Source organism: Sus scrofa, chromosome 3 (assembly GCF_000003025.6).
Source record: "Sus scrofa isolate TJ Tabasco breed Duroc chromosome 3, Sscrofa11.1, whole genome shotgun sequence".
Taxonomy (NCBI): Eukaryota; Metazoa; Chordata; class Mammalia; order Artiodactyla; family Suidae; genus Sus; species Sus scrofa.
This window is the reverse complement of record NC_010445.4, coordinates 73,751,878-73,776,616: the sequence shown is the minus strand read 5'-3', so window position 1 is coordinate 73,776,616 and position 24,739 is coordinate 73,751,878. Positions and strand designations below refer to the sequence as shown.

Genomic DNA, 24,739 nt, shown 5'->3' with positions numbered 1-24,739 from the left:
GGGCTCTTTTCACTGGGTATAGAATTCTAGCTTGGCAAGTTTTGTTTCCTTTCATCACTTTAAAAATGTTCTTTCCTTGACTCTTGCATCCGTGGTTTATGCTGAAAGTCCATTTTCTGTCTTATTGTTCCTCTTTTAAAATTAATGTACCTTTTACTCTGATCATTCTTAAGAGCTGTATCATTTTTTTAATGATAAAACTTTGTTTTACTTTCAACAGTTTAAATAAGATGAGTCTAGGTATATTTTTCTTTGTATTCATCCTATATGGGGTTTGTTGAGCTTTTTTTGTAAGTTGATGTCTTATTAGATGGGGATATTGCTTGGCTCTTGTCTCATCAGATATACTTCTGCCCCAGAATTCTCTCTCTTCTCTCCTTCTATGCCAGTTAAACATATATTAAATATTTTAACCATATCCCACATGTCTCTTCTACATTGTTTTGTTCTTTCCAGTTTTTCCCCTCACTAATTCAGATTAGATATTTGCTTATTGACTTGTCTTGAAATTTACTGATCCTCTTGTCTTTTCTGACTAGTCTGCTGTTAAACCTATCCAAAGCATTCCTAATTTTAGAACTTCATTTTTCAGTTCTGAAATATCCATTCCATGATTTTCTTTTTTTAAATTTCAATTTTGGTGAAAGTATTATCTTTTTGTTTACATTCCCCAGTTTTTCACCCTTCTCTTTAAAGACATTTTTTAACACTCTTATTTATTTTAAAATATGTATTTGTTAACCACCATATCTGGATCAGTTTCTTTTATTGTGATAGTGGTCATATTTTTCTGCCAATTCATGTCTAGTACTTTTTTGTTTTAATACTAACATTGTTTATTAAGAACTCTAGGAGCTCTAGATGTTAGCTTCCCTCAGTGAGGGTACCCCCTTTGTTTGACAGACAGGAAGCAAGTCATCTCTGTCCAGTTAGAGATTTAGATAGTTAATAGCCAGGGTGACATTTCAATAAATTTCCGCCTGGTTTATTCTTGTTCCTTTGACACGATATTTCTAGACATTTCATTAAAAGTCAGGTCTTTGTCTTTTCAGCTCAAATTTCCCTCTGGAGATTTTGAGCTATTAGCCTACCTCCCAGGCATCTTAAATTCAGGCACATTTCTTGAGGGGAGACTAGTTAGGTGTTTGTTACAGATCTCTTCCTTCTAGTGGTACTTTGTCTTTGAAACTACCCAAGTTCAGATTTCACTCAGCATTATATAAGATCCAAATTCAGACCTTAAGCCTTTCAATCCTCCCAGGAACTTAACAGATATTTCTTGGGAAAAATAAGCCTTGTGTTTTAGATTCCTTTAATTTGTAGACTATCATGCTAACCTCATGAGGCCATAAAAAAGCTCTACCAGTTTCTCTTTTCCTCTGATAGTGTTCCTTCACTCGGGCCAAATCTTATTCTTTGCCTATACTAAGAACTGTCAAAGGGCTCTAGGGAAGAATAGAGCCAGTTATTGTCAGCTCACAACTTTTTCTCTCTAGATGATGATGTAAAATTTCTCGTTGCTCCCACAATTCTCTCACAAAAAATATTTTTTATAGTCTTTTTTTTTTTTTTTTTTCCTGTTTGTTAAAACAAGAGTACTGGTCTGCCATGATGTCCTGCACCCTTTTCAGAAGCAAAATGCAAATGTGTCTGTTCTCCAGGAGAATAAAAACAAAATATAAAGCCTTGCTAAGAATAATGATGTCAGAAATTGCTGCCTGTATTTCATCAGTCTCTTTAAATGAAGGCAGAGTAGTCAAGAGAAATTACTCAAAGGTCAGTGACTCCATGTACTAATAGAGTGTCTCTATCTAAATATATTTATATGTATGTATATTGTATTTTTCATCTGTTGAGCTGCTTGGTCTCCTGTTTCTGATTGAAGATAAAATCTTAAGATTTTTCCTCCTCATTAATTTTAATTGTATTTTCAGAGAGATTCTTGGAGATTGCTAGATCTGATTGCTTACTCTGACTACCATTTTACCAGTAAGGCAATGGAAACTAAAAAGATAAGACTTCCAAGCTAGTGAGATAAAAGCCAAGTCTCCTCTCTTCTCCAGTCCAACATTTCTCTGTGACATGGCCTGATTCCACCATTGTTAGTGATAGCTTCTGAAGTATTGATAGTGGTTGTCTTTTTAGCGAAATGGCAAAATAATATTTTGGAGTTTAGAAAAAAAACCCAGATAAGGTACTCTGATTAAAGAAATCATGAATTTTTCAAATCAACAAGATGTTAGAAACCCAGATTGAAACACTTATATACCCTTTCTTGTCAATTATCATTTTTAGTTAAGCAAAAAACATGATTTTGTAGGTTAATTTTGTGTCATTGCTAAAACTAAATTGATATTATATTATGATCGGTTCAGTTTACTCTTTAACAATTTTTTTTAAGCTTTTTAGGGCTGTACCTATGGCATTTGGAAGTTTCCAGGCTAGGGGTTGAATCAGAGCTACATTTGCTGGCTTATGCCGAAGTCACAGCAAGTGGGGATCCAAGCCATGTCTTCAACCTATACCACAGCTCACTGCAACGCCAGATCCTTAACCTACTGAGCAAGGCCAGGGATTGAACTGGAATCCTCATGGATACTAGCTGGGCTCATTACCACTGCACCATACTGGGACCTCCCTCTTTAACAATCTTGATTTGCAAGAATAGATTTTTTTTTTTTAGCCATATACTGGTTTAGTGCTGTTAAAAAATGATTTAAAGAGGGCACTTTGGGTGATACAGATTAACTTTATTAACACTTCATGAAACAGTCTCCATTTGGAGAACTGCAACATGGGGCAGAAGACAGGAAGCTTTTATGGGATAAAGAATAAAGAACAAATAGAGTTCCTTCTGTGGCACAGTGAGTTAAGGATCTGATGTTGCTGCAGCTGTGGTGTAGGTTGCAGCTGTGGCTCAGATTTGATCCCTGGCCTAGGAATTTCCATATGCTGTGGGTACAGCCAAAAAAAAGGAAAAGAAAAAAAAAAAAAGAATGAAGAACAAGGAAGAGAGGATAAGGACCTGATGCTTTCTCTGTGAGGATGTGGGTTCAATCCCTGGTCTTGCCCAGTGGGTTAAGGATCCAGTGTTGCTCCAAATTGCAGCATAGGTCACAGATGTGGCTCAAATCTGGTGTTGCTCTGGCTGTGGTGTGGGCCAGCAGCTGCAGCTCTGATTTGACCTCTGGCCTGGGAATTTCCATGTGCGCTTGTGGCTGTAAATAGGAAAACAAAAAACAAAAAACAAACAAACAAAAAATAACAACAACAAAACAAACAAAAAAACCCAAGAGAAAAATAGAAAATATCTGATTGGCCACATAGTCAACCTTGTTCAGGATAAGAACTAAGGAAATAAATACAGAGCTCAGATTTGGCTTGGCCTTTGGGGATTGGCTGACTGGAGGTGCTGTGTCTCTGGTCAAGCAGAGCATTTACAGGGACCTGAAAGTTATCTAAGTTTCAGTTTGCTGAGATGGTGCCCTAGACAGGAGTGACTCCATCTTAGGCCTAAATGTTTATTTCAGCAGTGCTAGAATATAAGTCTACTGTATCAAAATGATAAAGTGTTCTAATTTAGCTTGCTTAAAGCAAGTTTTTATGTAAATGCATGCTAGATTTTTTCCTCTAGCCACAGAAGAAAAATATTGCAGCCTCACTGATCATAAAATAACCCATAAAATCAGTCAGAAATTATTATATTTAGAAAACTAAAGATATGTATGTTCTAAAAGTGAAGTTAGGATAAGCCTCCATTCCATAATGGTTGACATGTTTTGAAGGAAGATGAAATTCATGAGCTAAAACATCTTTGCTCTCTTTTATCTTTAAAAATTTGCTTTCACACAATAGAATAAGAATTATTTTCAAGTAAAAACAATTACTCTCTCAAGTAAAATATTAGGTTGATTTTGAATTTGCTTTCCAGTCTTACCTTCTAATTCCTTGAATGTATGAAAATAACTTTCTTTTTCTGATAGTTTTTCTGATAACTTTCTTTTTCTGATGTCAAATGTTGTATAATACATTAAATAATCTTAATCTTATACTACATCAGGACCTAGGTTTATATGTTATCATATTGTATTTGCAAGTATTATCATATATGTTCAAAGTTTTTATCACTATAGAGCAAGAATGAAAACATAAAACTGTACGTGCATGGGTCTACTTATTTTTCAGACATTTTCATGCCATGAATAAAACAGTAAAATAGAATAACAGATTTGGATCACATATTAATAAATACATGCTATCGTTAAAATAAAGATTTCCTTAGCCCATATAATATAGGAAGTTGATGTTGAGAAAAGGATCTTTAATTATCAATTTTAATTTTTTCTAAAATTACAGGCATTGTTAGTATTTTGTCTGACATTATACTTTTGAAAATCTAACAAAATTAAATCAACTCAAAAAAATGATCATTTGAAAGAACTAGTTGATATTTTCATTTTCAGTATCTTGCCCATTTAACTGATTTTTTTCCTTGTGCAGTGTACCACAGTCTGTTTGAAGACTGTCTCAGTTTAATGCTCTGATTAGCTTAAGGTACTTCTCTAAATTAGACCATTAGGTACTTAATGTCCAGGATGGCCCAGTGATTGCTGTGCTTGCCTCTGACTCATTCACTTCCTCTGGTGCATAATAGAATTTTACGCAATGCATTGCTCCTGTTCTTGTTGTTAAATTAAGCACTAAACATAGAATATATATACACTAAAATGAACTGAATCCATCTTCAGCTTAGTATAAAAATGTTGTCAAACTAACATATATTGCCTTAGATTTACAAAACCTTAGGCAGGAGTGTATTGCACAAATGAAAGTGTTGGTGCCTTCGTGTTTTTAGAAGCGAATGCCTCACTTTTTTTTTTTTTTTTTTTAATTATAATACCTTCTAAGAGGGATGACCTAAGAAAGTGCGTCAGTCATCAACTGTAAGTGCTCTCGTTGTAATGAATCTGCAACATGGTCTGTATAGTGTGAAAGAACATACTGTTTTTGTCACAAGAATAATTGATTTTTAAAAATGTATATTCGATGGTAAAATATTATCTTTTATTATTTGCTGATCCCCAGTCAAGCTATGATCTAAAGTCTTTTGCTGTTTCCTCTTTTATTTTTGAAGTGTTCCAAGTTATTGCAATATTATCCTAATTGAGCATGTATACAAATATATACCTTAAACTGCAAGATACTAATTTTTAGAAGCTGCTTAATAAAAAACAGGAATGTGTATTTAATGTAAATTCATGTTTTATTATTTGCGGCAAAATAAATAGGTTTTTATAGGAAACTGTAATTGCCTCACAGTTGAGATTTCCCAGAATCAGTCATGCGAGGATATCGATCATTTTGTTGTAGTTAAGAATAGTCAAAGTTGATAGCATCTTAATCCATTTTTATAGAATTTGCATATAGAGGAAGTAAGCTGTAATCACCTGCCATGCTTACAGTTCCTTAATCATGTCTAAGAAGATAGTCTTCTAGACATCATTAATCATTTGCTACACAGGTTTACATAAGATTTGGCTATAATTTTTTTTATTTAGAAATAGCAGTAACAGCATTGCTGTTAATGTGTAATGTGTCATGTAGCTGTGACAGAATGGACTGGAGTGTCTTCTGTGGTTTTGTTTTTCTTTATTTGAATATAAATTTATTTTTATAATAATTTATTTTTCTTTGTTATATTTAGTGTTAATTACACATATATATGAATTTTCAGTTATTTTGTCAGAGATAGTAAATTGTAATGATTTTCCGTTAACAAGTTGACTGTTTTATTTTAATGCTGGCTTACTCTTTTTAGTATTTAACAAAGATCATGTATGTTAATTTTCCTTTTTCTCCTAAATTTTAGACTTAGATATTTTATAACATAGGATTCTTGTTTTTGCTTTAGGTTTTAAAATGAGTGTTGAATTTCAAAAGTGTGAGATAAATTATTTGGGAATAAAAGCAAAGGTATATCATGATCATTTTTTCATTGAGCAGATTTTGAGCATCTGGCAGGCTCCTCAGTTTTATAGAAGCTGATGTAAAACAATACTTTAGGTTCATTAAAAATTTTGAGGGTAAGTTTTGATATTAAGATATCAAATTTTTTTGAAGTAAACAAGAATAAAAGTGTTTCTGTTCTTATTACTGCCTAGTTAATCTTTAAGTAGCTCTTTATGATGGAGAGATGAGTTTTTACATCAACAGATTTAGGTTCTAGTTATGCCATTTCTGTAGCAAAATTTTGCATGTTATTTGATTTTCCTGGACTTCAGTTTCTCATGAAAACAAGAAGTTTGGGTCATTTGTGCTCTGGGGCCTCCCTCTCAGTCGTGGAGAAATCTAGAGCAGAGAACAATATTGTCATATTCATGAAGTCAGATCAGTTACATTCCTGTCTAGTCTTCCTTAGCCTTCTTTGCTGTCTCCTTTTCCCCTACGTCTAATTATTGCCAAACCACAGGGCTCAGTTCTCTGAGCTCTCCCTTCTCTATTCTGTTCTTACTCCCTCGGTGAGCTAATTTAGTGTAATGGCTCCAGACTCACATGTTTAAGTACCTCCACTTGGTTGTAAAATAGGTCAGTCAAACTTATGTGAAACAGAACTCATGATTTTTATCACGAAAAAACTCTTTCCCAAGTGTTCTCCAACTTTGTAGATGACTTCACCATTCAAATAGTGTTTAGGCCAAACCACAAAGCACCCATGATTCTTCTCTTTTTCTTCACACCACTCATTCATTCAGTCCATCAGCAGTTCTTGCCATCTCAACCTTTAAAATACATTGGGAACCTGACCACTTCTTACTTCCTCTACCTCAGTGATCTTAGTCATAACCACCATCATCTCTAACCTGATAAATCACAACAGCTTCTTAGCTGATATCCTCGTTTCTTCTCTTGCCCTTTAATAGTTCATTTTCCACACAGCAACCAGAGCAATTCTCTAAAAATAAGTTACAGCATGTTGATTTCTGCTTATTCAAAATCTTCCAATAGCTTCCCACAAAACTCTTTACCATGGTGTACAGATTCCTCTCTGACTTCGGTTCCTCCTCCTTTGCTTTTCACTCACTCCCCTCGAGCTGTGCAAATCTTTGTGTGTTTTCCCACATACCCTTACCTCAGAGCCTTAGTAAATTTGAAGACTTTTTCTATTTTCTCTTCTTGAGTGTTCTTCCTTCAGATAAGTATTTGCTATTCATGTATCTATATCATTAAAATCAGAAATGTTTTGGAAAATGTATATTTTTAATATAACAGCTCATGAAAACCTGGTATGATTATGGGTGTGTACCTCTATGTTTAGAATCCAAAGGATAATTAAAAAAACAAAAACCAAAAAAACACCCAAAACACGATTTTGAGGCTGCTGAGTTGTAGAAAATGCCATTTGTGAAAAAGTTTGATGTGAATCTTTCATGAATGAACTCTGAGTATTTCCATTCATTATTAGGAAAATGTCATAGGGGGATTTGGCATTGTCCTTGAAATGTTCATGTATTCATAAGTCTTCAAAGAGATGTACAGTATTGCCACTTAGCCTTAACCCAAGTTATAGAAAAAAGACATTCTGCTTTATTGTGAAATATGATTTTTGAAAATGGGATATGCATAGACAAATGTTAGAAAAATACTCCATAAATATCTGAAATGTGATTGAGGAAATATTCAACCATTGTAATTGCATGTATTATTGAAGGAAAAATTCAGCTATTTAGTATTAGTTGGCAATTACTTTTACTAGCACATAGAATTTTTAGGCATTGTTGGCTATTTGAAAGTAAAATTGATTTCTGTTTCTATAAAAATAGTTGACAGCTATAAAATGCTTAATGGCCTACAAATGTTTATATGTATCATTCATGTAATGCTTTGAACAACCCTGTGTGAGGTAAGTAGTAGTATTCTTGCTTTACAGATAAGGAAGTGGAGACTTGGTCACAGGACTTGACCTGAATCACATAACCACTAAACTGGGTAGTTTGAATTCACATTCAGTTCTTCTGATCATAAAACCTGAGCCCTTCCACAACATAATTTCTGGTGATGGATAGTTTAACAAGCCAGATGAGAACAAGTCAGAGACACAGTGGCATCTGTCTGTTAAGCATTTGTGAAGGACTCACTGTGTTCTTTGGTGATTGGAGTGATTGATCAACTAGAGCTAAGCAACCTATGATGCTGAGCAGTCAGTATCTCAGGAACCCGATTACAGTAGAGTCTGCTTAATATGCTTGTCAGGTTTTCATTGTTTCCTGGGGAAGTAATATGAACTGTTAATGGCAGGAAACATATTTTATTCTTAGGCTTGTGTAAAAAGATTCCGTGAGTACTTTATTCACTTTATAGGTGTGAGTACAGAGCAATTTTAGCACATCGACAGTCTTTTCAACCCAGTGAGAGCAGGCATTCTTTGGCTCATGTCCAATGGAAAAACTGCCTTTCAAAGGGTGGACTTCTAAAAATATCAGGATCCATGGATTATGATTTACTGGGGAAAAAAAATTAATTTTAACATAAGAAAAGTTAAGAAAACACAGAAAATACAGTCTAGAAATTATTAGAAACCTTTTTTTTTTTTTTTTTTTTTTTGTACGCCAACCAATGAGAATTTTAAGCTTTGGTTTGTATTGTGAATGATTTATACAAGTTCTTTCAACAGTCATTTTCTTAAGAAATAATAGTAGAGGTAGCAAAAAGTGTGTCTTTTTTTTTTCCTATGAAATAGGAAAATAAAAATTATTTCATTTTGGAAACTCACAGAAAAGCTTAATAAACTTTTTTTGAAGGAAAAAAGTTGATTGTATCATAGTAGATTATTTATGAAAAACCTTTTTGAATGGCATGTTGTGAAAGGTACACTTGTAGGTGCTATGAAACATTATTTAAAAATGTAAGAAAAACCCATGGCCTCAAGAAGCATATTTGACAGACCATAGAGATAGTACACACACATTTGTGTTGAAGATTTAGACGGCAGTATAAGAAGTTCTGTGTTCAGTACCAAATGGTAGATATAGACAATTGTTGTAGAGATATTTCCCAGTAATTATCAGAGTTGCCTTGCTGAGGAAGGTATGATTCGAACCTTGAACAAGCAGTGTAGAGTTAAAAGAGTATTCTTGGCAAAAACGCTGTGAGCAAGTGTGTATCCATGGCAGAAAAGCAAAAACTGTTTTCCCAGAGGAGACGTGAAGGCTTGGGCTGCAAATAAAGGTGGGAACTGAGATTATGGGGGACCTTGAAGGAGAGGATCATTTATGGAATTTAACATTCAGGATACTTAATGTTGCTTTCTCAGTTAAATGTGGAAAAGCACTCACTCAGCTAGTTTCTTCTGGCCTCTATTACGGTCTTATACCTGTATTTTAAGGAAAATAGCAATTCCTCCTAGGACATGATGGAAACTATTTGCAGAACCTCAAAGAAACAGATTTTCCCTCTAAGGCAGATGAAAACCTGCACATGGAGCTGAAAATCTTTTCCTTTTCTGAGCACAAAATTACATCACACCTATTTCTCTTTTCCCTTTTTTGCATTGTGGCAGCTTTTTTCATTTGCAGCTCTCTTCATCACATTTAAGTTGTCCAGTTTATTTCTTTCAACTTTCAATTTTCTTTTCCATCAGGAGGTCAGATTTGAGTTAATTACCCCAAACCCATAATCTTTTGGTCAATCTGTTTTCCACTTTTCAAAACCGTTGGGTTATGACCCCAATTAACTGTGTGGTTGCACTCTTGCAGTATGTATAATGTTCATATTGTAGGAAAAATTACCCCAAAAGAAGATATATTAGAAATGAAGAAATGTTGCTGACACCTGACACAGAGCTTGGCATGTAGTAATTGCTCTGTGACTATTTCTTGGACCACTGATGAATGAATCAATGGCTTACATTAACTACTGACCACCTAGTGTATCCTTAAATTAAGGACTTACTGTTTATTCCTCATGAATCCTCAAACATCTTCATGTGACCTGTACACCTTGGCACATGTCTATTGTCAGTGTTTCCCATGTTCTCCTTTGTCAGTCCGCTAAGAGACACGTACCCGCCAAGTGGCTCATAACCCACCAGTTACTTTTTTTTTGCTGTCTGGGCAGTTTTGCACTATCTGGAGAATGTCTTATATATACATTGTGCCCAAACATTTGTTTAGTAAATGATAGAAGGGATCATCAGTATATGTCATCAAAAATAGGTATTCAAATAGTAGTTTCTCTTTGACTTTGGGATATGTTATTATTATAAATTTCTCAGTGCAAATTGACTTTCTTGTTTACTCAAAACTATGCTTTTGTTTTTGGATTCAAGAAGAGCCTTAAAAGTCTCCTTTTAGATACTACACATACACACACTCTTGTTTGATATTTTGTGTTATATATTTTATATATTAATTTACATTATATATTTATATATTATATATATGTGCTGTATAACATTGGCATTTTAGAAATGCAATATATTTTGTCTCATACTGCCTTTCTGTAGAATGTAAGTCATGAGGAAAGAATTTTGGTTCACCACTCCTCCTTTGCATCTAGACCTATGCCTGGCATGAAGTAGGCACTCAGTAAATGTAATCAAAAAGCAAATGCTTTCTCCAGCTTAGTGACTATAGCCAACAACAATAACAAAGCAAATGCTTTTCAAATTAGCATATTGCTAATTTTCTTTGTATGTTAGTGAGTGGTCTAGTTTAATTTAAATAGTCTTCTTCATTTTTAGTGATTGTCAAGCTAGACCTTATATTTGCTTGCCCTTTTTTTTTTTTTTTAGGAAGAATCCCCAGCACAAGATCGAATATAGACATAGTACATTTCCAGGTAAGTAATTTTACCTTAGGAAACTCAAAAATGAAAACTTCATTTGCTTCTTCTGTTAATCACAAGTACAGTTTCCAGTTGTTGTGAATTTATCTTTATCTTGCTTCTGTGATTTTGTGGAATTGATGATTTTAATGATTTTCTTAGATTTAGAAAATGATAAATTTTTATATAGCAAATGTTTTCTACAATCATTGTCAATTATATTTACCTTTGTATTTGTTATTTTTTGTTTGCAAGTACCTTAAAATCTCAAACCGGTCTAAATGATAAAGAGATCTTATTCACTTCTGTAACTGAAAAATCTAGAAGTAGGGCTAGATTTAGACAAAATTTGTTGCTTTGGCTCATTAATAATGTCAATAATACCACCAACAACCCAATTTCCTTCTGTCTTTAGAGGGGTGATTTTTATCCTGAGACTGGCTCTGGTCCCCTTGGAACCAGGGTAGAGTCCCTTTCTTCAGAACCACAGGGATCCTGAGTAGAAACTAGGTTTAAGGAAAGAAGCAGGGAGATATAGACCAGAGAGGCAACTATCAAATGACCATCAGTCCTGTTTATGTCAATGTGGTTTACCTTCTTTTTTTCTGAACCCTAATGTTTTTTCCCTTTACAAAACAAATTATGGCTGCCTTGTATCATTTATATAATACAGAGGCCAATTCGGCATCCAGCATTTCTGCCCACAGAAGAGAGGAGAAAATGTACAGTGCAAACTATCCCCACATACTGCCTTTGTATGTGTACAACCAACTTGTGACTAAGTGATAAAATAATCAGTGTCAGCACAGGAGAATTCTGTTTGCTGTTTCTTATTGAAATATACTTTAGTGCTTTGATCCTCCAGACGCAAATATAATCACTCTATCTGAGATAATATGGTATGAAGGCTATACTACACTTTCTTCCCTGGGGCCATATCTAAAGCTATATAGCATTTATGGTTGTTAAATTAACTTTTTTTCAAGCAGTAATATAATAATGTTTGATTAAAACTCTATTTTTTGGACAGATTTTAGCATTGTCTCATAAAAGTGCATTTGACACGTATCAAATGAATCATACCTTTCTCAGCAAGGCAACTCTGAGTATCTGAATTTTCTTTGAAAAGTCTCTCTCAATTATCATTGACATATCTTAAATATTCTCTAGTTCTGCAGTTGTATGCACACATGCTTATATATACTTTTCTTTCAGAAGTAGGAACCAAAAGATCTAGAAAGAAAGCTAATATTAGTAGGACTTAAATGAAATTCTATAAATTGCTTCTTAGTGTAATGGGGAAGGCAGAGAATTTGGAATATAAAAAAGGTTAATGCCAATGGGTTTTCGTTTTGTTTTGTTTTGTTTTTTGTCTTTTTAGGGCTGCACTTGAAGGCATATAGAGGTTCCCAGGCTAGGGGTCGAATCAGAGCTGTAGCTGCTGGCCTGTGCCACAACCACAGCCACAGCAATGCCAGATCCCAGATCCGAGCTGCCTCTGTGACCTACACCACAGCTCACGACAATGCCAGATCCTTAACCTCCTGAGCGAGGCCAGGGATCAAACCTTCATCCTCATGGATACTCATCAGATTTGTTTCTGCTGTGTCATAACGGGAACTCTGCCAATGGTGTTTTTAAAAAGAAATAAAATTCATTTATAGTAAAGTGAATCAGACCCCTGCATAACAGCTTTTCTAAAGTTAAAAGTATGAATACCCTCATTAGTAACTTGGTACATTAGAGAGATGAGTCTTTAGTAGTAAAATCAGTCATTTAAAATGTTTATTCTTATAGGATGTAGTAAGCTTTCATCTTTAGAGATATTCAGCTAAAATTTTTTTTTTCACTTAAGTGAAAATTAATATCCTAAATAGTTCTAAGATTTAGTGGGAAATAAAGGAGAATAAAACTTGAAGAATTATTGATGTTAAACTGTAAATCTGCTTTGAGATATTGTCTTCTTAGATCTTGTTACCAAAAAACTATTTGAAGAAAATCAGCAATTTGGAAAGATATTTTTCTCCTTGTAAAAATCTTCCAGTATGCACAAGACACAGTGTGCTCTACATTCGTTTTTGGAATAAGAACTGACAGTGAAATTTTACATTGTAAAGGAAATGTTAAATACAAATTTTAGAATTGTCATTCTGATATTACAAATTCCTCTGCATAAATAGGAAAGTCAAAACTGACCACATTCTAATACTGAATAGTTAATATATTGTTTCAAACTTGTTAAAGACTTTGTTGCTTTTTCTAAAAGTTGTTATTTTTCATCATTATGATAGTCCAGTGTTACCCATCAGTTTTTAAAAAATAAGTGACAGCTTATTTCTCTTGCTCTGCTTCCAAGTAGTCAAGCTGTCAACCTCATCTCTACATTTCGTATTATTTTACTGATTTGTAGAAAGTGAAGATTCCTGCTTTGGCCTTGAAGTTGGGGAACTTTTGAGTTGGAAAGAATTTTTGAGGTCATTTAATCAACGTCCTTTGATTCATAGATAAAAAGTGAAATTCCACTAAGTGCCTTGGTTACTATCATAGGCTTGTTTATGACACAGATCTTTATGCTTCTACCCTCCTAGTCTCTTTTCCTTAAGCCATGCTGTTTTAAAAGACTTTTGATTAAATGAGGGAAATGGAACACCACATAGAAACAGCAGTAAGTAGTAGCTAGAAAATTAGAAGCGACCTAGGTGAAAATAGAGGAAAAAGAATTTATTCCTTCCAAGCTCACTTTGATTTGGAAGAAACAAGCTCCCTTCTGATTTCTCAGACATGCTCAGCAATTATTTCACATAAGCTAGTTGCAGCATAAGAAAATGCTCTAGGAGTTCCCGTCGTGGCACAGTGGTTAACGAATCCGACTAGGAACCATGAGGTTGCGGGTTCGGTCCCTGCCCTTGCTCAGTGGGTTAAGGATCCGGCGTTGCCGTGAGCTGTGGTGTAGGTTGCAGACGAGGCTAGGATCCCGCGTTGCTGTGGCTCTGGCGTAGGCCAGTGGCTACAGCTCCGATTCAACCCCTAGCCTGGGAATCTCCATATGCCGCGGGAGCGGCCCAAGAAATAGCAACAACAACAACAACAACAAAAGACAAAAAAAAAAAAAAAAAAAGAAAAAAGAAAATGCTCTATGTAGCTTTTTTTTTTTTTTAAATGGCATTATGCCATTTAAATATATGGAAATCTATTGGAAGTCACAACTACAAAAAATTAAACTATAAAAATTATTTTTGCTACTGCTTAAAGAAATTAAACAACTACTACTTCATCTCCTGTTATGATTTTTGTGCTTCAATAAGCTTTTCACTCACCGTGGCGTTCTGTGTACAGTACTGGGGTCTTGGCTTGAAGTCTTCTATGCTGTGACTCCTCATGACCAAGTTACCTGGTCTCTGACAAGCTTCCTTGTCTGAGAGGCTTTCTTTGGAATTTTTGTAAAGCAGACAGTGTTATGTAAGGTTTATGTGAACTTTACTACTTTCATCACTTTAAATCTAGATATTCAGATACCATGCTTCAGCTTTCCCAGAGAATACATGCATGGGTGATTTTTCTGCTTTCTTCAAATCCTTTTTGCAAAAAACTTACTAATTGTTTTGCTAAAGATAGCCATTTTATTCCTAAATTAGGTGTTAGTCATATTTATTTTAGAACCCTGCTTCCTGAGATTATTCCCACAATTCAGGAAATCCTGTAATAATTCAGATCAAGTACACTGCTTCAGAGCGTTTTCCAAGTAAGTAAACTTTCATTATCTCTGTGGCACAGTGACACTGAAAGGCAGAAATTGTTATTTCTCTAAAAACATCTTTAGCACTTAAAAAAAAAAAAGAAAAGAAACTCCCATCTTGATTGCATTTGTGCTGTGGAATATTTAAACTCACTTGTTGAATTTACTATAAGAGGTTCTATTTAATTGGTTTCACAAAGATAATCTCATGTCAGCATTCAAATCCTGTTGAGAAATGTGGATGTGGTACCACTGACAAAGGGCACAGAGCTGAGTTCTAGTGCTGACTTGCCCTTGTCATGACTTTGGCTTTCCAGGTGCCTTTATTAAAGCACAGAGTTCTTTAAAGTTCTGTAATGTAATGTTCATATAAAGCAAAGGGGATGGAATCTGATTACCAGCTACATGAAGTTCTGTTGCATATAATTTTTCAGATTCTGGACCTCCTGTTAAAATAACATGAATGTGTTTAGTTATATCTTAAACAAAGATATAATTGTTTATATCTATCAAAATTTAATGATGATTTGATAGATATAAGCATTATTTTTTGATGAAACAAAATGGGATTCTTCTGATTAATATGTCCTTGTTGCTTTAACAAATGAGCCTGCCCAGCAAGTTGCTAAAGATTTCCAGGGTTCATTGAGGCTTGAAGCTCCTTCAAGTAGGATTTAAATAAAAGTCTTTAATGTAATTCATTGTGTTGACAGGCTGTCTAGTAATTTAAAAGGGAGGTTATAATAAGGGTTTCTATAAGCTAAATGTGTTCAGCAGTTGATTTGTAAATGGTTCATTTGTTCATCCATTCATATATTTAAAAAACATGTGTATATATATATGTATGTGTGTATGTGTGTGTATACACATGTATAAAGTGCCCTTAGACATGTTAGACACTGTTCTAGGAACTGAGGATACAATAGAGACAAAGCCCTGCTCTTGTAGGGTTTCACAAACGTGCACGGTGCACATGTTAACAATAATATGATGTCATGTAGTGATTTTGCTAAGAAGAAAAATAAAGCTGTGAAGAGGACAGAATGGCATGGGTGTGCGTGGGGGTGGCAGGTAGGTGCCACTTCAGTAAGACTCTGATAATTTAACATTAGAGTAGCAGGCTAAAGGAGAGAACAATACAGCGGATTATCTGAGCGAAGAGTTTGCCAGGCACTGGGAAAGCCCTGGAGATGATCCTGCTGGGACTGTTCAAGGAGCAGTGAAGTTAGGGTGGAATTGGGGCAAAGAGTATAAGTGAACGGTGGCACATGAGGTTAGAAAAGCTAGCAGTGAGCCAGTTGTGCAGTGTCCCAGCCTGAATTTGGGTACTACAAAATGTAGAGATTTAGAAGATGACGAAGATCCAGCAAAGGAGCTAGAGAAGGGACAGCCAACAAAGTAGGAGAACCGCAAGTTTGTTTTAGCTTCATGTGTGTTTTTCTTGTAAATTTGCTAAGATAATTTCTGAATCTTAAAAGAAACTTATTATTGAGATGTCATTAGTTATGTATATGGAATACTTCCAAAAGTGCAATGGATAAAAACAGAAATACTCATGTTCTTTCCTCCGCTCTCCCTTCCGCATCTGCAGACTACCCTCTAAATGTTTTTTAATTTGTATTCTATCATTAGAGTTATATGGGGAATCGCGATTAGACATAAAACATGCCCTCAAGATGCTTACAGGAGATAAAAAATGTACACACATAATAATGCCAGATTTCCCTTAAGGAACTGCTGTGCTTCTTATGCTAATGAGAATTGTGTAAATTATTATGTAGCCTTTTTAGCCTTGGCTGCAAGAAAACTCAGGGAGAAATGTGATGCTCAGTTTCTATTAATTATGTTAAAAATCAAGGTTGACATACTTATATTCTGCTTTTTGGTTTTAGTTTCTACTTTTATTTGCATTTTTTATCTCATTATTATTATCACAAGCTAGCTCAAATCCTTTTGGAATGACTAGTGATATTAAGAAAAATATAACTGTCTGGGCTCCGGAAGTTAAGAGGACAGAAAAATTATATCCTTTGTCATCATTCTCCCATTAGATTTTTCCCCATAAGATTTCTTGACTTTCATTTAAGGTATATCTATTACAAATGAACTTTTTAAGAAGTTACCTAATGCATATACAAAAGTACAAACATTTTTAACTCATACATTTGCTGGTCATCACAGAGATTGTCCTCTGCCATTGAGAAGATTTCCAGATAGAATTTTCCTACCTGTTTCTTAAATGCTCCACATCATCCTAGAGTCTCTTGCTACTGATTTTAAACCAACTCTGTTGCTTGCTGTGGAAAGAAAATAAAACAATGGGATGAGGGAAAAAATGAGTTTTGAGACAGAAGAATTCTAGAATTAAGAATTCTACTATTATAATAGTATTTAAAAATCTGTAAATTCTAATGGCTGTACCATAGTAATCCTAGTCTTATTGAGGCATGAGCTGCAAGATCTATAAAACTAATCTTTCCAAAGTATATAAATTTTATTTCCTCACTTGGTTATAACTCTGATGTGTCGATCAGATTACACTAGGTCTGATTTGATGATAACAAACAGTCATCAAATTTCAGTGCCTTACAACAGCAAATAGGTGTTTTCCTCCTTCCTGTCACATGCATGTAGCTGCATGTTGGCTGTGGCTCTGTCTCATATGTGTTCTTATCCTGAATCCAGGCTGAAGGACCAACCCCTGTCTGGGACATGCTATTCCCATGGCAGAGGGGAAATGGCAGGAGCAGGACCACAGAAAGGAGCTAAGAGCTTCTTTGTGGAGGTGGCACACATTATTTCTATTCACTTTCCTTTGGCCCAGTCTGATGTCAGTGGGGGTGGGTAAATAGAATCACATCACAGGGAGGGACAGTAATAATTGCGACAAAAATACACTCTACCAGCACAGAAGGTAGGCTAGCATGAATATGATTACGATGTGACTAAGGGGCCTAAATTATGAATCTCACAGGACATTTTCACTTCAGGAGCCTCATGGTTGGAAAAGTTAGGATTAAGCAAATGTTAAAAAGTTAGAATTATAACACATGGTAATTTTAGCCCCTCTCCAGAAATTTGTAGTGGTTAGCTATGTATTAAGTAAAATTAATTCTTGATCAAGAAAGATATTTTACAGTTAGATGTTTCTATTCCAGATTGAGTGGTGATTGATGTGTTGTGTGCTAAACTTCTGTTGTTCAGTGAGAAGCATTTCAGACGAAGATGACAGTGTTGGGCAACCCAATGAGTATGACCTGAATGACAGCTTTATAGATGATGAGGAAGAGGAATACGAGCCAACAGATGAAGATTCCGACTGGGAACCAGGAAAGGAAGACCTAGAGAAGGAAGATACGGAAGAGCTTTTAAAAGAAGCAAAAAAGTTTATAAAAAGAAAAAAGTAACTCTTCTCTGCATAGTATATGGCTCATATATAATCTTTTCTTAGTGGAAAAATAATTCAGGAACTAAGGAAGCACTTAAATGATCACTGTTTTCCTTCTTCTTATAACTTTACTGTTGACCCTTTGCAAATGAAACACTGAAAAAAGTCAGCCATCAGTGTAGTAAATGGAATTTGTTTCATTGCTTTCCTTTTCCATCCTATTTAAAACATCTGGAAATGGTAAGAGAGTTATAAAGAAAAATAATTGATATTTTTCATATACTTTGTGTGTTAGTAATAAAAAGTAAAAGCAATAGGTTGTATAAAACTTTGGTCTTTTTTTCCCCCCAAGATTTTGTCTTTACATAGAATACTATGCAAGCGTAACCAGGCAAATTACATAATTGATGGGAAAGCATGCTTCTTTCGAATTCCTATTAAAGTAATTCTTCAAACAGAATTAGACTTAAAAAAATAACATCCATCATATGTAATGGCTATGATTTTCTTCTAGTACTTTATTTTGCAGTTTTATCTGCAACTTTTATTCTTTGAAACTTGGGGGATTTAGTAGTAAATGGATACTTAAAAATAGATTCAACTAGACTATAGAAGAGAAACGTCCACCATGCAGGGAATGTTATTTTGTGTCCCCAGTCTGTAATTTACTGAGTTTAAAAGCAGAAAAACTCAAAAGAATTTGACCATTTCTTTCTCAGACTAAAGTTCTGCCTGATTATTTTAACTCTCAATGTGCTCTCTTTACATTAAGAATATAGAAATTATTTTTAGCCATAATTTTCTCAAATGATATTTCTTTTTTTATCCTCAGTTGAAAATAGCAAGTTGTCTGCCAGCATTCAAGATTTTGGCCTTTTATATTAAGAAGAAACCCCTTCTTCTTCCATTTAAGTAGTATATCTCTGAATCTCTATTCTTAAACTACTTTAGGCCTTGTAATACTCTTCATTTTAGGTGACTTAGAATCTTTGAAATATAGTTTAGAATCTTTAATAACAGGGTATGTGTGCACAGAGCAGTAGATAGAGTATTGAAATCATAAATCACTAAACCAAAAGTTTCCTCGGTAAACACTAATATTTTCCATTCTAAGAGAACCTAAAAATTCATATCTTAAAAGAGCCAGACAGATTTATAATTGTTTTCCTAGTGTTTTAAAATATGTTTTCAAGTAATTTCAGAATATTAAAATTTACTTAAACTATAGCTAGGAAAATATAAATACTTCTCTAGGCTATTATTATCTATTATTCTGACTTTGTCTCTTTTGTTATTTAGGAACTAGTTTTCTTATGTTCCTTTAGTCTTGGGAGCTTTATAAACCTGTGAAAACAATTCTTTGAACTTATTCTTATTTTGCACCAACTTAATCCTTAAAGTATTTCTTGATCTACTCGTAGATATATCCCAAAGGAATTAAAAACATGTGTCCACATAAAAACTTGTATACAATGTCCATAGAAACATTATTAATAATAGTCAAAAAGTAGAAACACTTAAATGGCCATCAGCTAATGAATGGATAAACAAAATGTGGTCTCTTTCTACAACAGAATACTTTTTGTCCATAAAGAAAGAAGCGAAGGATTGAAACATGCTACAGTATGGACAAACCTTGGAAACATTATGCTAAGTGAAAGAAGTCAGACACAAAAGACCACAAATTGTGTGAACTCATTTATATGAAATGTCCAATGTAGCAAAACCATAGACGCAGAAAGTATGTTGGTGGTTGCCAGGGTCTAGAGGAGGGAGAGGATAGGGAGTGACTCCTAGTGCATAGAGAGTTTCTTTGTGAATTGATAAAAATATTCTAAAAGTAGTGATGGTGCAAAACTGTAAATACAATAAAACACTGAATTTACTCTAAGGGGGAATTTTATGGTGTATGAACTATATATCTCAATAAGGCTGTTATAAAAAAAACGCAAAAGGTGATGGATGCTAGGCTTTTAGAAAGAAAAGAAGCGTTCAGTAGCAATATATTCTTCTTGGAAGTAGAGAAGTGTAGCTGTTTTTTTAAGGATAGTTTGATGTGACTTTCATAATCATCCTGAGGACACTTTCGAGTATAACTAATATATAAGTACACAGTTTGACTAAAGTGTAATGAAAATTTATAACTTGTAATTGGACTGTGATTGGAATGATTTTTCAAAATGGAAAGCTGATGACATTTGTGAACTCAAAAGCAATGTTAACAAAACTTGATTCTTTAATTGCTGTCCCTGACAGTAGATAAGAGCCACCTCTCCCTATCTTGGTTTGGTATTCATGGAATTAAACTATAGCCTAACCTTCTCCATCAAGCTAAAAATGATCACATATGCATTTCTCACCTATGTATTTCTCACCTATGTGCTTAATTCTAGAAGCCAGTATTTTTGTTGACTGTCTTGAGGGGAGGTGGGTTTTCTGGGACCTTGGGAAGCTGTAGACATGAAGACTTTTCGGTGACGCTTGAGCACTGATGCTGTGTTTCCCCCAGGTTGAGGATGGTCTTGTTGATACTGCTGGTTTCTAGAATTAGAAGATCCTAGTGGTTGCAAACATTCATTTCAATGAAAGCAAATAGATTTCAGCATAACTTCTCCAGAATGGTGATATAAAGCTGAGAATAAATGGAGAGTGACTTTCTTCTGATTTATCTGTGCAGAGTTACATGTCACCCACACACCCGTGGAGAGAGAAATCATACGCAGACATGCTGCATCAAGCCCTTCTCTGTGAGACCAGCTCGTTCCCATTATTTCCTCTTTTTTGAGCAAGAATCTAAAACTCTCTCTCTGGTTTCTTCCTGTCAGTTTGCAAACCTGATTTATGAAGCTACTCTCCTACAGTAGGTATTGAAAGAAAAATGATAAAGAGTAATATTGCTGAGTTCCCGTTGTGGCTCAGTGGTTAACAAATCCGACTAGGAACCATGAGGTTGCGGGTTCCATCCCTGGCCTTGCTCAGTGGGTTAAGGATCCAGCATTGCTGTGAGCTGTGGTGTAGGTTGCAGACGAGGCTCGGGATCTCGCGTTGCTGTGGCTCTGGCATAGGCCAGTGGCTACAGTTCCGATTAGACCCCTGCCTGGGAACCTTCATATGCCACTGGAGCAGCCCTAGAAAGGCAAAAAGAAAAAAAAGGGGGGGGGAGTAATTATTACTGAGCTCATTACTGGCCATCCTTATGTAATGTACATGATAAACTTTGTTAACATAAACAACCACAGTTGTGCTCTCTTTATTACCAAGACCCTGTGGTAGGTACTGGTGTTTCAAAGAATAACACAGAGTTTCTGTTTTCAGTGTCCTTACAGTCTATTTGGGAAGATAGGATATTTATTCATTCGGTAACAGTGACTGAACACTGTGGAGAATACAGAAAGAAAAGAACCTGGGGTCTGCCGTCAGAGCTCACAAAGGCAGTGAGGCAAGTATGCAATCAACATAATGAGTAGAAATGAAATAGTCAGAAAAAGGAATGCTGGAGTATGATTTCAGTGTCCTGTCTTGCTACATTTTGACATACGGTCTTGTCTTGAGGTAGAGCCTTTTTCTGATTGAGTTGCGAGCTGAACTAGGAAATGTTTTCATGTAACATAATTTTTGCTTGAAAGAATGACTGGCAGACATACTATGGTTATTCAGACTTGAATATGTGGCAGATGTTTCCTCAAAAATGAAGCAAGCCTACTGTTTCAAGGAAACCAACAACATATGTTGTAAAAACTGAGCTTTCAAACAAAAATTAGAATTTTGGGAATTCCTGTTGTGGCTCATCAGTAACAAACCTGACTGGTATCCATGAGGATGTGGGTTCAATCCCTGGCCCCAATAGGTTAAGGATCCGGTGTTGCCATGAGCTGTGGTGTAGGTCACAGATAGAGCTTGGATCTAGCGTTGTGTGGCTGTGATGTAGGCTGGCAGTTGTAGCTCCAGTTTGACCTCTAGCTTGGGAACTTCCATATGCTGCAGGTGCAGCCCTAAAAACCAAAAACAAAAAAAGAATTTCAGAACACCTGTATCTGTCACTGTGACCTTGATAGTTTCCCAAAACTTTAAAAACTGTTTTGATGATATTATCGGTGATATAGTACAATGAAATGTGTCAACGTTTGGAAGATCTATAAAACTGAGCAAGGCAGTATTTTCCAAATGACCAACGCGTGTTATAAAATCGGCGTGGGTAAACGATCCATTCAAGCATAAGGTAGACTAGTGAAGCTTAATGTAACAGAGTCTGTGAAGTTCATTAACACGGTTTCATATTGCACACTGCACCTAACATTTCAGAAGCTGCTGTCTATTTTTGGTAACATATCGAAAATAATATTCACAATTATCTGAAAAGCCTATTAAAATACTCCTTCCTTTTCCAACTACATATCTGCGTAAGGCCTAATTTTCTCTACACACATCAAGCAAAACAACATACAAGGGCAGAAATGAGAATTCAGCTGTCTTCTATTAAGCCAGCATTAAATTTGTAAAAGGGTGAAACAATGCCACTTATTTCACTGAATTTAAAAAATTGTTTTTCATAAAATATATTATTTGTGCTAATGTGTAATGGGTTTATTATTTTTAAATGCATTAGCAAGTAGATACTTTAAATTTCTCTAATTTCCAAAAAGGTAAGTATCTATAGATAGGACCCTCATAAACAAAAGCTCTTTGGAGTCCTCATAATTTTTAAGAGTTAAAGGAGTCCTAAAGCCTCAAAATTTTGAGGACCACTCAATTAGATCACTCTACCATTCAATTAAGCTAGTTATGATGGGATAACTCCAAAATCTCAGTGCCTTAATACAAGGAAAGTTTTCTTATGCCAAGATGTTCTATGTTGGGTGACTCTCCAAGTAGTAGAGAGTCTTTCATGTAGCAACTCATCATTCCAGGTTTTCAGAAGCTCTGTCATCTTATAGTTGCACCACTGGAACATGAGAACTTAGTAATCATGCCTGCATGGGACTAGAGAAGATGGAGGATTGTCCCCTGTTAATTAAATGCTTCAGACTGGAAGTGACACCCATGCTCAAAAGTCCATTGGCCAGAAGTTGTCATGTGGCCTTGCCCACTGCAAGGGGACTGGGAAGTACAGTTTGGGTACCCAGAAAAGATGAGAACCAGACAGAATGAACACTAGTAATGTCTATGGTCACCAAAGGGCGAGTGATAAATAAAGAAGAGAAAGTTAAGGACAAGACCTTTGGGTGTCACCATATAAGGAGTGGGAGATAAAGAAGACTCTTCAAAGCAGTTAGAGGGAGGAAAAGGATGTCAGGAACTTGCTGTGTTGCAAAAACTAAAAGTAGAGCAGAGTATTAAAAGAGAAAGTAGCCAACATTGTCAGCTGATACAGAATGGTTACAAACCTAAGTACTGAGATTAGATTTGACTTGTTTAGATAAGAACCTCCACAGACTCAGCTGTATCTACCTGTTTCCTAGTCATTCCCATTTTCTCTCTGGTCTCTGAGATATTACAGATGAATCGTGTATTCCTGTTTATAGCTGATCCCCAGATTCAGTCACTTCTTGCTTGCTCCTGGATATTCCTTCCTTTCGCTCCCATGTCATTGGGTTTTGGCCTATATACTGAACCATTTCCATCACCATATAAAGAATATTTCTTCCATCCCCAAAACAAATGAAAATCTTCTCTTGACTTTACTTGTCCCTACAACTTTACTAGTCCGTTTCTCTTCTCCATTTAACAGCAAAATTCCCCCAAGATTGTCATCTATACTCGCTGTTACTAGTGCCTCTGCCCCTTTGAAACTCTTTCAAATCAATCCTTCCTTACCACTTCTCCATCGAAACTGCCTTAGTCAAGGGCATCAGTGATCACTCTGCCAAATCTAATGTATGATCAGTTCTCAGCCTTCATTCTTAGTGACTTTTTGAAACATTTGAAGCAATAAATCCCTCTACCTCCTTGGAACAGTTCCTTGACTTCTAGGAAATTAGGATATCTTGAGTTTTCTCTACCTTACTCCCATTGTCCATTGTTGAATATTTCATTTTCCTATAAGGTTTGTTGTTGTTGTTGTTGTTTTTCCACCCTCATAGCATGCAGAAGGTCCCAGACCAGGGATTGAGCCCAAGCCACAGCAGTGAAAATGCCAGATCCTTAACCTGCTGAGCCACCAGGGAACTCTATCCTATGAGCTCTTAATATTAAGAGTACCCTGCAGCAGAGTCCTTGGACTTCATTTTCCTATGTATGTTTATTTGCTTGGTGATTTCATGCAACCTTGTAGCTTTTTTCTCTGTGCAGATAACTCTAAATTTGTATCTCAAGCCCTGACCTCTTCCCTAAATTCAAGGCTTATATACCCAATTGTCTGCTCAACATCTCCACTTGACTGTATGACAGACATCTCAGAGTTTACATGTTCATTACTGACTTCCAGTTGCCTTCCGTTCTCCCCTCAAACCTTCCTCTCCTCATCAGACTAACCAACTTGATGTTATTCTTGAATACCCACTTTCTCCCACACTCAGAAAAATCTTGAATAAGAAGAAAAATAAGAAATAAAAATTAAGAAAAAAAAATACCATTTTTCCCTCCTGTGTGTCTCCTTTACTTACTCACACAGAACACTTCACTTCTGATCACCAAATGTGTGGGGTTTTCCTGACTGAACAATGCTCTGACACTAGCTGAGTGTCCCACAATATAACTCAGTTCCAGCACTGTCTACCTGGAGATAGCATTAAATCCCACAGGTTAAGGGCTCAGTCCTGTAGATCCTCTCCCACCCTACTTCAGATGCCAGTTAC

General features: G+C 35.5%; 1 protein-coding gene across 6 annotated transcripts in view; it reads left to right on the top strand.

Moving 5' to 3' along the window:
- Positions 1 to 24,502, top strand: part of APLF (aprataxin and PNKP like factor) — a 79,044-nt gene extending 54,542 nt beyond the window's left edge. For 2 of the 6 annotated variants that reach the window (XR_001307662.2, XR_002342624.1), the window contains 3 exons: positions 1,595 to 1,776; positions 10,790 to 10,836; positions 17,762 to 24,502. Coding sequence is in view for 3 of the 6 variants with exons in the window: in XM_005662500.3 (XP_005662557.1) it covers positions 10,790 to 10,836; positions 17,762 to 17,964 (250 nt within the window). In the remaining 3 variants the exon portion in view is untranslated. The other 4 variants (XM_005662500.3, XM_005662499.3, XR_302396.3 and 1 more) reach the window with 3 other exon arrangements.